This window comes from Phyllostomus discolor, chromosome 13 (genome assembly GCF_004126475.2).
Source record: "Phyllostomus discolor isolate MPI-MPIP mPhyDis1 chromosome 13, mPhyDis1.pri.v3, whole genome shotgun sequence".
NCBI classification, from domain to species: Eukaryota; Metazoa; Chordata; class Mammalia; order Chiroptera; family Phyllostomidae; genus Phyllostomus; species Phyllostomus discolor.
Window position 1 is genome coordinate 61,523,102 of NC_040915.2, and position 12,348 is coordinate 61,535,449.

Below are 12,348 nucleotides of genomic sequence, written 5' to 3' on the forward strand. Positions count from 1 at the left end.
ATGACAATGAAAAGGAATAAAGTACAGATATATGCTACAACATGGGTGACCCCTGAAAACACTATGCTAAGCCACCAGATACAAAAGGTCATATATTGTATGATTCTACTTATATGAAATTTGCAGAATAGCTACATCTATTAAGAGTGATGGCTGAGGGCAGATTCTTTTAAGACTATTAAAGAATGTTCTGAAATTATGTTGATAGCTGCACAACTCTTTGAATACACTAAAAGCCATTGAACTGTATACTTTAAATGCATGAAATGCACAGTTTGTGAATTTCAATAAAACTTAAAAAAAAATTAAAGCTCACTCAGGAACACTGATTCTCAACCGAGGACAGCGTCATCTCTACCGGAGAAGTTCAGAAGTACCTGAGGGTGTCCTTAGGTTGCCCCAATGTCAACGGTGGCTACTGTCATCTAGTGGACAAGAAACAGGGACAATCCCACACAAATATTTTGTGCACACACACCAAAATGCAGTTTGCAGTGCAATCCAATCGAGAATCACTGCTCTAGAACTACACATTCAATTTATAAGATATCTGTGGGGTACCTACTATGTGTAACACAGTGCTAGGCACAGGAAGTGGGATGGAAAGAGATAAAGGCCTCTGCCTAAACCAGAACTCACTGAAATAGATAGTCCATGACACAGTTGGCAAAGCAAAAGTCATACGACTAAAAGTGCCCAGAGGGGACACAATAATGCTGGGAAGGGGAATGGAGGTCTTGCTTCTACCCTGGACACCCTGGCTTGCTCGAGTCTCTTCTGCAGCAGCTGACAGCTGGACAGGAGCCCAAAGACAGGCAGAATCTAGTAACTGTCCCTTTTTGAAGCTAAGCTGAGTTGGCAGTTTCCTTACTTGCAGTCAAGAGAGACTTCAGGGAACGCAGAGAGGGCATGATCCACTGAGAACAGGGGGTGGGGAGTGACACAGAAAACTCAGGAGGGCAGGGTGGAGACCCTAAGTGGAAGGCGTACACATGGCTTCGTGAGCAGAAGGCGTGACGGACTTGAGAAGGCATAGCTCTCTCTGACAGTGAATAAACAGGTATTTATTTCAATAATTAGTTGGCTTTGAGTACTCTAGCTTCACACCAGCTCAGAGTCAACTGGTAGAGAGCACTGACCTGTAGTCCCTGGCACAAGAGAGCAGAGATCCTCGAGAGAGTCAGGCACCTAAGCCCAGGTAGGGGGGACCAGGTGATGAGTCTGGGAGGTGCTGTCAAGAACCTTAGAGACGGAAAAGCCTACGCAGAGGCCAAGGTAGTTGCCGTTTTTGAAGTGAGATGGATGTTATTAGTGTACCTAATGCCACCCCCAAAACTATTCTAAAGGGGCTCACCAGAACCTGGTGTGTGGGCACTGATGGGGGCACTAGGAGCCAGAACGGAGGTCGGAGAAACTAGGCGACGTCAGAGACTCTACTTCATTCCCAACAGGCTGGCGGGGTGAACACCAGGGAAGCACAGGCCCTTTCAGAGAACTTCCGGTAGGTTTTAAAAACAATTACTGAGGCAGCTTCTAATATGCAAGGGCTGGGATACAAAGATAACACACAAGTCTGCTCTGAAGCCCAAAGACAAAGAAACTCAGGGGCAGGCTGACTAGGGCATTACCTTGACAATGCATTTGCTCTGTGCTAGGCCCAGAAGCATCATCAACTCCTGACCGCTGCAAGAGGCAGGTACTTATTAGTTCCATTTTACAAATGAGAAACTGAGGCACAGGCAGTTGGAAGGAAGACTCACTGTCACTGTTAGAATGTTTTCACCTGTACATGTCTTACCTTCTCAAAAAAGGTAAAAGCAATAAAAGCAGTAGCAGCAGTAGCAGCAGCAGCAGTTCGGGGTGACAGTAACATAGGCCAGGAGCAGCCCAGGCAAGAACGGAACTCATGCTAGGATGTATTCCCACCTTAAAGGACTAAGCATTCAAATCATGAAGTTAGAAAAGAACAAAGAAGCACCAACGAAAGCAGGAGACATCAAACTCCAAGGAAAATAGAAGAGAGCATATTAAAAAAGCAGAAGTTACCATGAAAGCAAAAATTAGCAAATCAGAACACAGAAAGAAAATGAAATTTTTATTTTGTGATACATGTAGCCGATATGACCACCTACCAAAACCTATTAACACAGAAAACACAACTCAATTTCACATATGAATATAGAGTAACATTAAAAACCATAGGCTCACAGGTCCCCAGCTGGGGACATACAAGAGGAAACTGATGTAGCTCTCACACATTTATGTTTTTCTCCCTCTCCTTCTTCCTCCATTCCCCTCTCTCTGTCTCTAAAAAAGATTTTATTTCTTATTTACTTTTAGACAGTGGGTAAAGGAGGGAGGAAGAGAGGGAGGGAAATGCTGATGTGCCAGACACGGCAACGGCTGCTGCACACCCCGCTACTGGGGACCCAGCCCACAACCCAGGCATGTTCCCTGACTGGGAATCGAACCAGCGACATTTTGGTTCCTTATAAGACCAGCGCTCAATCCACTGAGTCACACCAGCCAGGGCCAGAAATGTGCTCTTAATCAAGCAACCTGAAATTTCCTGGTCAAGCATCAGTAAGGTGATCTGTTACATAGGCTCTCTCCATCATCACAACCCGCCAAGAAAGCAGAGGCAATCTGCACGGTAAAAGCCCTTGCCATTCCATTCCCCCCAAAAGATGTCCCAGTCTAAAAAAGAATCCAATCTTTTCTTTTCTCTTCTCTTCTTTTCTTAATAGCTCCCTTGCCCCACCATTCTTTCTGTAAAGACCTTACAATCTATATTTTGTACAAGTCCTCAGAACACCCCTTCTAGTTACTAGATTGAATGCTACTGATTCATGAATTGTTTAATAAAGACAATCATCTTCAAATTTACTCAGTTAAATTTTCTGTTTTAACACCAGTAAACGTAATACAATGGATTATTTTAAATACAGGCATATCTCAGAGATGTTATGGATTTGGTTCCAGACCACTGCAATAAGGCAAATATTGCAATATAGTGAGTCATCTTTTTTTTTTTTTTTGATGGTGAAGGGACTTGCCTTCGATTTGTAAGAAATGCACGTTTGTAAACTGCAGTACAGTGTACAGTGCAATGAAACAAGGTATGCCGAGAGTCAACTGTGATGGAGGAGTTAATCCAGAAAAGAAAGATTTAATAAACAGGCCACTTAAAAAACCTGTGAACCCCAAGAAGAAATTTATCTGCTGAAATGTACTACCCATGGTTAACAGAGGGCCCAAACTTTATGAATAATACGTTTAGAGGCCATTTGCTGATAGGGGCTCTATATACACACTCTACACACTTCCACACTCTGGGGAAGAACCTCAGACTGACGTCACTAAGCTATAAAAATTTTTCAGCTCCATTATAATCTTAGAGATGACCATTACATTATGTGGACTGTCTGGCTGAAATGTTGATACACAGGAAACAACAGTAATATGCCCTTTAATGAAATCCACTAATTCCTGATTAAGAGAAAAAAAAATTAGGGAGTGACATCAGCAAAATGGCAAAGCAGGCATCTCCGAACTCCCATTCCTCCACAGAAACATTAAATAATGGTATTTCAGAAACTGTCTGACCAACTTTGTCAGAACTCTGGAAAACAAAGGTTTACAGCAACCAAATGAATACAGAATTAAGTGAAAGGCAACTGAAACACAGCAGGGAATCTTTGGCACTTTTTCCACCCCCTTCCCTGGCTAGGCAGCAGACATTTTGAAGATGGTGGCATTGTCCCAGTGTGGAACCCTGGTCCTCACTTCCAGAAGGAGCAGAGCAGACCTTATTCATATTACTGTGCCTGTCTGTTCTAACCTCTCTGGGGTACCTGAGGAACTAACACAAGGTGCTCATCCGTTTTGCCTAACTCAGAAGCCAGGCAAGGGGGGAAAGCACAGGCACTGCTGAGAAAGACTGCATGGTCATGAAAACCCACAGCTGCACGGAGCCAAAGGTAACAGTTGAGATGCACAATGCATTGCCTAAGGCCAAGGAGGAAGGCCAGGGAGAAACCTGAGGAGCATCAGTGCATTCTAAAGTGTCCAGGTAGCAGGGAGTGAAAAGCTGACTAGTACTAGAGGTTTCTGGGTCTTTCACTGGCTAGGGAATTTTTCACAGCTGTCAATCATGTGTCTCTTTGCCTGGTTGGCCTTGGCATCCAAGGACACTCTGCCCCCAAACTACTGCTACAGGATGAGCCGCCCAGGCACCCAGACAAGAGGCGTAACCCTTCAGAGACCAGGCAGTGTGCCTGGTGGCTGTGGGGCCCAGTTTGATGAAAACTGACATCTGTTCTGTGGGGACAGGGTGGAGGCCCTAGAAGGCAAGCATGCCAGGAAGCAAGGCAAAGTGGTTCAAGTTACCCGGCAGCTGAGCACACATGACCACTAGGGTGCAAGACTATGGATCACCAGGGAACCACGATCCACACGACCAGGGCAAATTTGTTGATCCTGTGGATAGGAAACCTACTGAGGTGGAATGGAGATTCCCCGAGGAGGGAGAATGAGTCTGAGTCTCCGTAAGATCAGAAGGAATTATTTCCAAACCTGGATTTCCTAGAGCTGGTGGCACTGTCCCTGAAACATGGAATGATGGCGCCAAAGACAAGTCAGTGGGCGGGTGATCTAGAAAGAACCTATGGGCCCCTTCTGAAGACACTGGGAGAGGAAGTGATGGGGACCCGGAGACTCAGAGACATAAGAAAGTCTACTGGTATTGAACCTGGGGAGAGCAGCTTCTTTGCTGTGTCTTAGCCTTGAAGGTTGGGGCCACCATTTCTTCAGACATCAATGAACAGCCACGAGTCCTCAAAAAAGGGGGGAGGGGTGTCCAGGTATACTGGGGAGCTGAGAAAGCCATACGCAAGCCACACACACGTCTCTGACAGGATTCGTGCTCAGAAAAGACCTGGGAAGATCTGAAGCTTTCACCACGGGCTGGCTGGCTGGCTACAGGCTCACCACAGGCCAAAAGTGAAGGCTGAGGTAGGATGACAACTGACCAGCAAGTTCAAGTACTGCAGCACAGAGCCAGTCTGCAAAGACTGAGGCTCTTTTTAAGTTCCTGGAATTCAGAAAATTTCAAACAAGACACTGGTGGAACACAAGCAAAGCGTTCAACAGTCGGGAACAGCAACCCCCGGGGTAGGGGGAAGTCTAACTTCCACATTGTAATATTCACATGTCCAGCTTTCAGTAACAACGAAAATCACAAACATACAAAGACACAAAAAAGTATGAGCCATGTAAAGGAAAAAAACAAATGACAGAAACTCAGACACTCAATTTACTAGACAGAAGATTAAAATCAACTGTCATAAACATGCTCAAAGACATAAAGGAAATCATGGACAAAGAACTAAACAAAACCAGAAATGTATTGTCTGAACAAAATGAGATATATCAATAAAAATACAGAAATTATAAAAAGGAACCAAACAGAAATTCTGGAGCTAAACTGTATGGTAACTGAAGTGAAAAACTCACTAGAACAATTCAGCAGTGGATTTGAGCAAGCAACAGAACCAGCAAACCTGAAGTTAGGACAAGGAAAATGATTCCATCAAAGGAACAGAAAGAAAAAAGACTGAAGAAAAGCGATCAGAGCTTAGGAGCATAGGGACACCTTGGAGCCAACCAACAAACATTCCAGCCGTCCCAGAGGAGAAGGAAGAGAAAAGGGGCGGAAAGAGTAGCTGAATAAATAATGACCAAAAACTTCCAAATTCCACAAAAGATATAAATCTATACAGCCAAGAAACTCAGTGAGCACCCAAAAAGCTCAATGAACTCCAAGCAGAATTATACCAAGACAGTCAAATCATTGAAAGACAAATAATCCTGAAAGCACTAAGAGGAGAGAAATGACTTGTCACATAGAACAGACTCTCAGTAAGACAAACACCTAATTTCTCACCATACCACAAAGGCCAGAAAGCAGTGGGATGATATTTTCAAAGTGCTGAAAGGAAAATACTGTCAGCAAAAACTATCCTACAAAAATGAAGGACAAATTAAGATATACACAGATAAAAATGGAGAGATTCTATCACTAGTAGACTTTGTCTAAAAGAAACACAAAAGGGAGTCCTTTGGGCTAAATGAAAGGACATGCACACTGACTTGAAGCCACACGAAGAAAGAAGAGAAGCCCTGGCTGGTGTGGCTCAGTGGACTGAGTGCTGGCCCGGGAACCAAAGGGTCACCAATTCAATTCCCAGTCAGGGAACACGCCTGGGTTGCAGGCCAGGTTCCCAGCAGGGGGCACATGAGAGGCAACCACACACTGATGTTTCTCTTTCTCCCTTCTTCCCTTCTAAAAAAAATTAATTAAATAAATTGTTTTAAAAAGTATTTTTTTAAAAAGCCTCAGGGTGTATAATGTTAACTATGACATTTTGGAATTGGCAAAACTATGAATACCGTAAAAAGATCTGAGTGGCCAGAGGGCTATGGGAGTTGGAGAGGGAGAGGGGTAGGGAGGGATGAATAGATAGAACACAGAATTTCAAGGCCGTGAAAGTGCTCTGGATGATACTAGAATAATGGATATATGTCATTATACATTTGTTCAAACTCACAGAATATACCACACCAAGAAGGAGCCCTGTGGCAACCTATAGACTTTAGGTGACTATGATGCATCAGTGCACATCCAATGATAACAAATGTGCCCCTCTCCAGGAATGCTGACAAAGACTATGCATGTATGCGGGCAGAGGGTATGTGGTAATCTCTGTACCTTCCTCTTAGGAAGGTTCAAGTAGCTGTGAACCTAAAGCTACTCTTTTTTCCCCCTCTTAATTTTACTTATTTAATTTTAGAGAGAGGGGAAGGGAGGGAGAAAGTGAGGGACAGAAACACCAATGTGTGGTTACCTCTCACATATCCCTACTAGGGACCTGGTCTGCAATTCAGGCATATACCCTGACTGGGGATTGAACCAGCAATCCTTTGGTTCGAAGGCCAGCACACAAACCACTCAAACCATCGAGCCACACTGCCCAGGTGTAAAGCTACTCTTAAAAAAAAAAAAAAAATCCACAGAGTCTTTAAAGAAAATAAAAAGGGCAAGGTACTTGAGTAGACATTTCTCCAAAGACATGTGAAAAGATGTTCAACACCCTTAGTCAATAGGAAAATGCAAATCAAAACCACCAGGAGATGATAGCTCTGAGGATAGGGCAGGGCAAGATGGAGGGGCTGAGCAAAAAGGAAAAAGGACTCATGGACAACAGTGTGGTGATTGTGGGGGTGGGAATATAAGGGGGACAAATGGTAATGGAAAATAAATAAATAAATAAATAACGTGGGGGGGGGTGCACCAGGATATATCCAGTTCACATGGACTAGAATAGCTACAACATTTTTTTAAAGAGAAAATAAGCGTTGGTGAGAATGTGGAAAACCTGGAACCCTTGTATGCTGCTGGTGGGAATGTAAGCTAGTGCGGCTACTGTGAAAATCAGTTTGCTGATTCCTCATAGTTGAACACAGAATTACCATAAAATCCAGCAATTCTGCTCTTACATGTATCTACACCCCAAAGAATCGAAAACAGGAACTTAAGCAGATCCTTGCATGTCAATTGTTCAGAACAGCATTATTCACAATAGTCGAAAGGTAGAAACACCCTTTGTTTCCACAAATAGATTGAATGGATAAGCAAAATATGCTATACACAAATAATGGAATTTATTCATCCATAAAAATAATGTTCCATACATGACACAATACTGATAACCTTTGAAGAAATTATGATAAATGAAATAAGCCAGATAAAAAAGGATAAAGAGAACTGGCTGGTGTAACTCGGTGGATTGAGCACAGGCTGTGAACCAAAGGGTTGCTGGTTTGATTCCCAGTCAGGGCACATGCCTGGGTTGCAGGCCAGGTCCCCAGTGGGGGACACATGAGAGGCAACCACACACTGATGTTCTTTCTCTTTCTTTCTCCCTCCCTTCTTCTCTATCTAAAAATAAAAAAAATAAAACCTTAAAATAAAAAAAAGACAAATAGCATATGACTAATTTTTTTTTTTAGATTTCATTTATTTATTTTTAGAGAGGGAAAGGATGGCGGGGGGAGAGAAACATCAATGTGCAGTTGCTGGGGGCCGTGGCCTGCAACCCAGGCATGTGCCCTGACTGGGAATCGAACCTGCGATGCTTTGCATATGACTAATTTTAATAAACTATCTACAGTAGGCAAATTCATAGAGACAGAAGATTAGAGGTTACCAGGGAATGGGGGCAGGGAAATGTAAAGTTATTGTTTAATGGGAACAGAGTTTCTGCTTGGGTGACTTTTTTCATGAAGGGATTATGGGATTATTTTCTCCCTGAAACATCACATCTGAACTTCTAATAAAAAATTATATATAAAAACGTGTTTAAAGGTTAAAACCTAAACTGCCACAGTCAAAATGAAGTATCTCTAAAAAGTGCCTCTCCAGCCTCACCTCCCATCTTCCCTACCTTGGGGGTCTGGTTCTGCCCTCTCTCTGAACTCTGGGTAGGGCGTGTTTACTGAGCAGCCCCCCAAGGATGTAAGGTACACTCTAGGGTGTCATGCCTTTATCAGCCTGGTAGGCCCCAGGTGAGTTTAGGTAGAAGATTCCCCATACTGACCCACCCACTATGGAGCAGGAAGGCCTGAGGCCCAGGTGGGAGGTACTAGTGGAGACCCTGGAGGGATCAGCGGCTAGCTGCATCCTTAAAACTCTCCGCACACCAACCCAGAGGCCCCGAGCAGAGGTAACAGGGGAAAGAGAGGGAGGAATGGGAAGAGGCAGCATGAGCAGGGGTGAGGGCAGCCCTGGCCATCACCTACAGTCCCCTGGGCACAGTGTCCCCAAATGGAAGGTGAGGCTTGGGCCTAGACACTTCCCAGAGCCTTGGTTCAAGCACACTGGGATTCTACCAATCAGTCACCACCTTGGGCCTCAGCCCATTCCACATGACACCAGTCTCTGCCAATGACACCAGAGTGAGGCCTTGGTGTGCACTCGGGTTAGAGCCTGCCTGACAACCATCTACTCTTGGAGGCAGCCTGTGGTCTTTCAGGCCACTGAGCCCATCACACAGCCAAGCCTGATTGCCTAATGCAGTCCCACTCATTCTTAATAGTTTTCAAATGATCCAGACTACCTGTTTACTTCTTGCATCAGTAGGATATGAAATCTCAATTAGGAAAGGGTCAGAGGAAAAAGGACTCGTGAACATGGACAAGTGTGGTGATTGCTGCGGGGAGGCGGGTATAAGGGGACTGAATGGTAATGAGAAAAAAAATACAATTAAATCAAAAGGGACAGAGGGAAAACAGGCTTTCTATAAAAAAAAATTTTTTTTAAAGAAAGAAAAGAGACAGGTGGGTCCTGCCCAGCATGGCTCCGTTGGTTGGGTGATGTCCCACAAAGTGAAACGTTGCCGGTTCAATTCCCAATCAGGGCGCATGCCTGGGTTTCAGGTTTAGTCCCATCAGGGCACATGTGAGAAGCAAATGATTGATGTTTCCCTCTCACATTGATGTTTCTCTCCCTTTCTCCTAAACTTTCTCTCTCTCTCTAAAATAAATTAATTAATTAGATTTTTTTTTTAAGAAGAAAAAGAAAAGGGCCAGGTAGTCAGATGGTCCTGGTCACCCTTCGATACCTGACAGGCACCTGGGAAGGGCTGACCCTCCCCAGTCAGGGGCTTCTCCACTACCCACACCCTGTGCCTTCAGCCCCACCACCTCCAAGCCTCAAGAAAGCTAAAGGGCTCCATCTTCAAAACCACAGTGGACTCTCCCAGACTTAAAATTTTTGAATGTTTACTGGAAGACTACAAAGTATAGCTTTCCTTAGTTATCCAAACAATTATGAAAATAAACTACAAACCCAGTATTTGCCATTCAAGTTCCATGGACTTTAGAACAGGAAGGAAAGGGAACACACAGAAAAAGGTCCCAGTTATGAATCAGGAGACTAGAAGGCAGACAATGTCAAGTTAGGCCACCTTGTGGACAGGTTGTATCGCTCTGGGGAGAAGGCAGGAATGGAGGCAGAGACAGGATTTCTTCACGTACAGTCAACTCCCAGTAACCAATGATGCTGGAAGAAGCAGGGATCCCAAGAAACAAAACAGAATGAGAGAAAGGTAAGAGACTTAATTAGATCCATGTCTAAGAGTTAAGAGGAAGAAGGAGGACAGGAGCAAATGGCACACTGGTTACAGAACAAGAGGCTGGGACACAGGGGGCTCCGAGGGTTCAAGAGGTAAGTGGGGCACACGGCCCCAGGGCTGCTGAGCCACAGGTGTAAGGACTTAGGGGAGCCTCTGTGCTTGGTGGGAAGCAGTTTCAGAAGGGTGGGAGAAACTGGGACCACAAACTGGAGTTAGTGCAGAACAAGTCTCTCGAGGGGTGAGGAGACAAAAGGATGGAGAAAGAGCAGACAGCAAATCAAGAAGGCAGTAAGGTCACAGGAAAGTGGCCCTTAGGACGAGGCTGGAGCCTGTCTGAAGGCAGAAGTCAGTGAAACAGGGAGGCAGAGGTAGAGCCGTGAGGGGCAGACACTGGAGGCACAAGCTCCAGAAAAGAGAATGGTGAAGGGAATAAACGGCCCATGAAGCAAAGGGATTTGAGACAAATGGGAGGCACACACTGAAGGGCACCAGGAATAAGGCCCCGAACACAGGTGTCCAGAGGGTTAGAGACACAGAGGCAAGCCCAGTGTGACAGCAAAAAGAAGATCTAGATGGCAACACCTGCCGTCTCCCTAGAGAGGTCAGAGAAGGCGGCCCTGTCTAGAGGCATGAGGCCCCATTCACACGTATGACGCCAGGCCAAGAGAAGCCAGGAGCACACACATGCCACTCCTTTCCCGGGTGGGTAACAACAGACCCTGGAAGCTCAGGACCCCCCAGAATGTTACAAAACCAGCATGAAGTTGGGGTTCTACTCAGGAAACTGAGGTTATGGTCCCTACCTTATCACCCTAGAGTGACAGCTGCCTCTGTGCATCTGGTGGTTGCCTATACTAAAAGTCTCTTTGGGAATAGAGAGATAAGCCCAACAGCACACACGTCACCTTGAGATTAATCTGATAAGAAGTGAAGTGTTCAATACTCACAGGAACAATAAGCCCTTGCCAAGTCAATAAATTAGCTTCATCAACCTGGATGTTACGGAAGTTTTTCATTCCACATTTGCGGATTTCTTCAAGCTCCTGTTGATTGACAAAGCATAAAGGGGTGTCAATAGGGGAAAGCACCACATATTAAGATCCCTCCTGACTCCCTCAAATTAAACCAAATGCTGACACTACTGATGGTAAAACTTCAGAGTGTGGACTAGACAATTCCTGGTCTGAGTAAGAGGCCCAGAGCCACAGCAGTCCCCTCAACCCATGTCCCAGACAAGACAAGCCCCCACCTTGGTGAACCCATGGTACTCAGCGGGGTGAACAACTTAATAACTGTGCTCCTGCAAAAGCACCACCTCCTCTTTTGGCTGTCACAAGAAAGGCACCAGAGACCTGACTTCTTCCGACCCAGATTTATTAAACACTGACTGTGTGTCACATGGCGAGGACATAAAGATGAACAAAGTAGGACCAGGAGAACCCACATACCCACAAAGTTCTCTGCCCAACACTGTAAGTGCGAGTTCAGGACTCCACCAGGGCACAAGGCACACAGCGAAGAGAACAACTATCCAGCCTGGGGTGGGAGGGGGACAGAAAATCTTCCCTGAGCCTTGGCTTCCTCAACTGCAAAGCAGGCATAGTAAGACCCAGAGCTGTAGGTAACGAGGAGGAAACCACACTGGAAGCAGCAGAACCCCTTCCATATATGAGGAATCATCATCACACAGTCAACAGACACAAATCCATTTCATTCAAAAAACATGACCATCCAGACTACTTCAAGGCCCTGCCTTAGATGTGTTTAATCTACAACTGTCTCTAAGTTGTCTTTCAACTGTGCACCAGCCTGACACTTCCCGCTGCTTTCCCAACAACTCAAGTGAACATCCAGTAGGTGTTACAGCCCAAGCTGTCTTCAGGTATGTGCCTGCCCACATCCCTCCCATTCTCCATCCTCAGATACCTGGAGTGACAAGCTGCCCCCAATTCCCCAGCCTGGCCTCTCATCCACGGCACAACAGCCGCCTCCACATCTTTTGGGTGACTTCTCTTCAGCAATCCTGGAACACCACCCAGCTGTGCTCTGCCTCCCCTGCTGGGCTGGAAGGACAGCTTTCTCACTGGCCTGGCTTCATCCTTGGTGGTCTAGCCCATGAACCCATCCGTAACTGGGAGGCCCCTCCTTGTTTGGT

General features: G+C 45.3%; 1 protein-coding gene and 1 pseudogene across 2 annotated transcripts in view; one reads left to right on the plus strand and one right to left on the minus strand.

Moving 5' to 3' along the window:
* Positions 1 to 12,348, minus strand: part of UBE2L3 (ubiquitin conjugating enzyme E2 L3) — a 49,050-nt gene that overhangs the window by 20,349 nt on the left and 16,353 nt on the right. The window contains exon 2 of one of the 2 annotated variants that reach the window (XM_028527654.1): positions 11,141 to 11,236. The exons of the other annotated variant lie outside the window; for it this stretch is intronic. Coding sequence (XP_028383455.1) covers positions 11,141 to 11,236 — 96 coding nt within the window. The remainder of the gene's footprint in view (positions 1 to 11,140; positions 11,237 to 12,348) is intronic. 2 annotated transcript variants of the gene reach the window in all.
* Positions 3,693 to 4,748, plus strand: LOC114509301 (annotated as a pseudogene).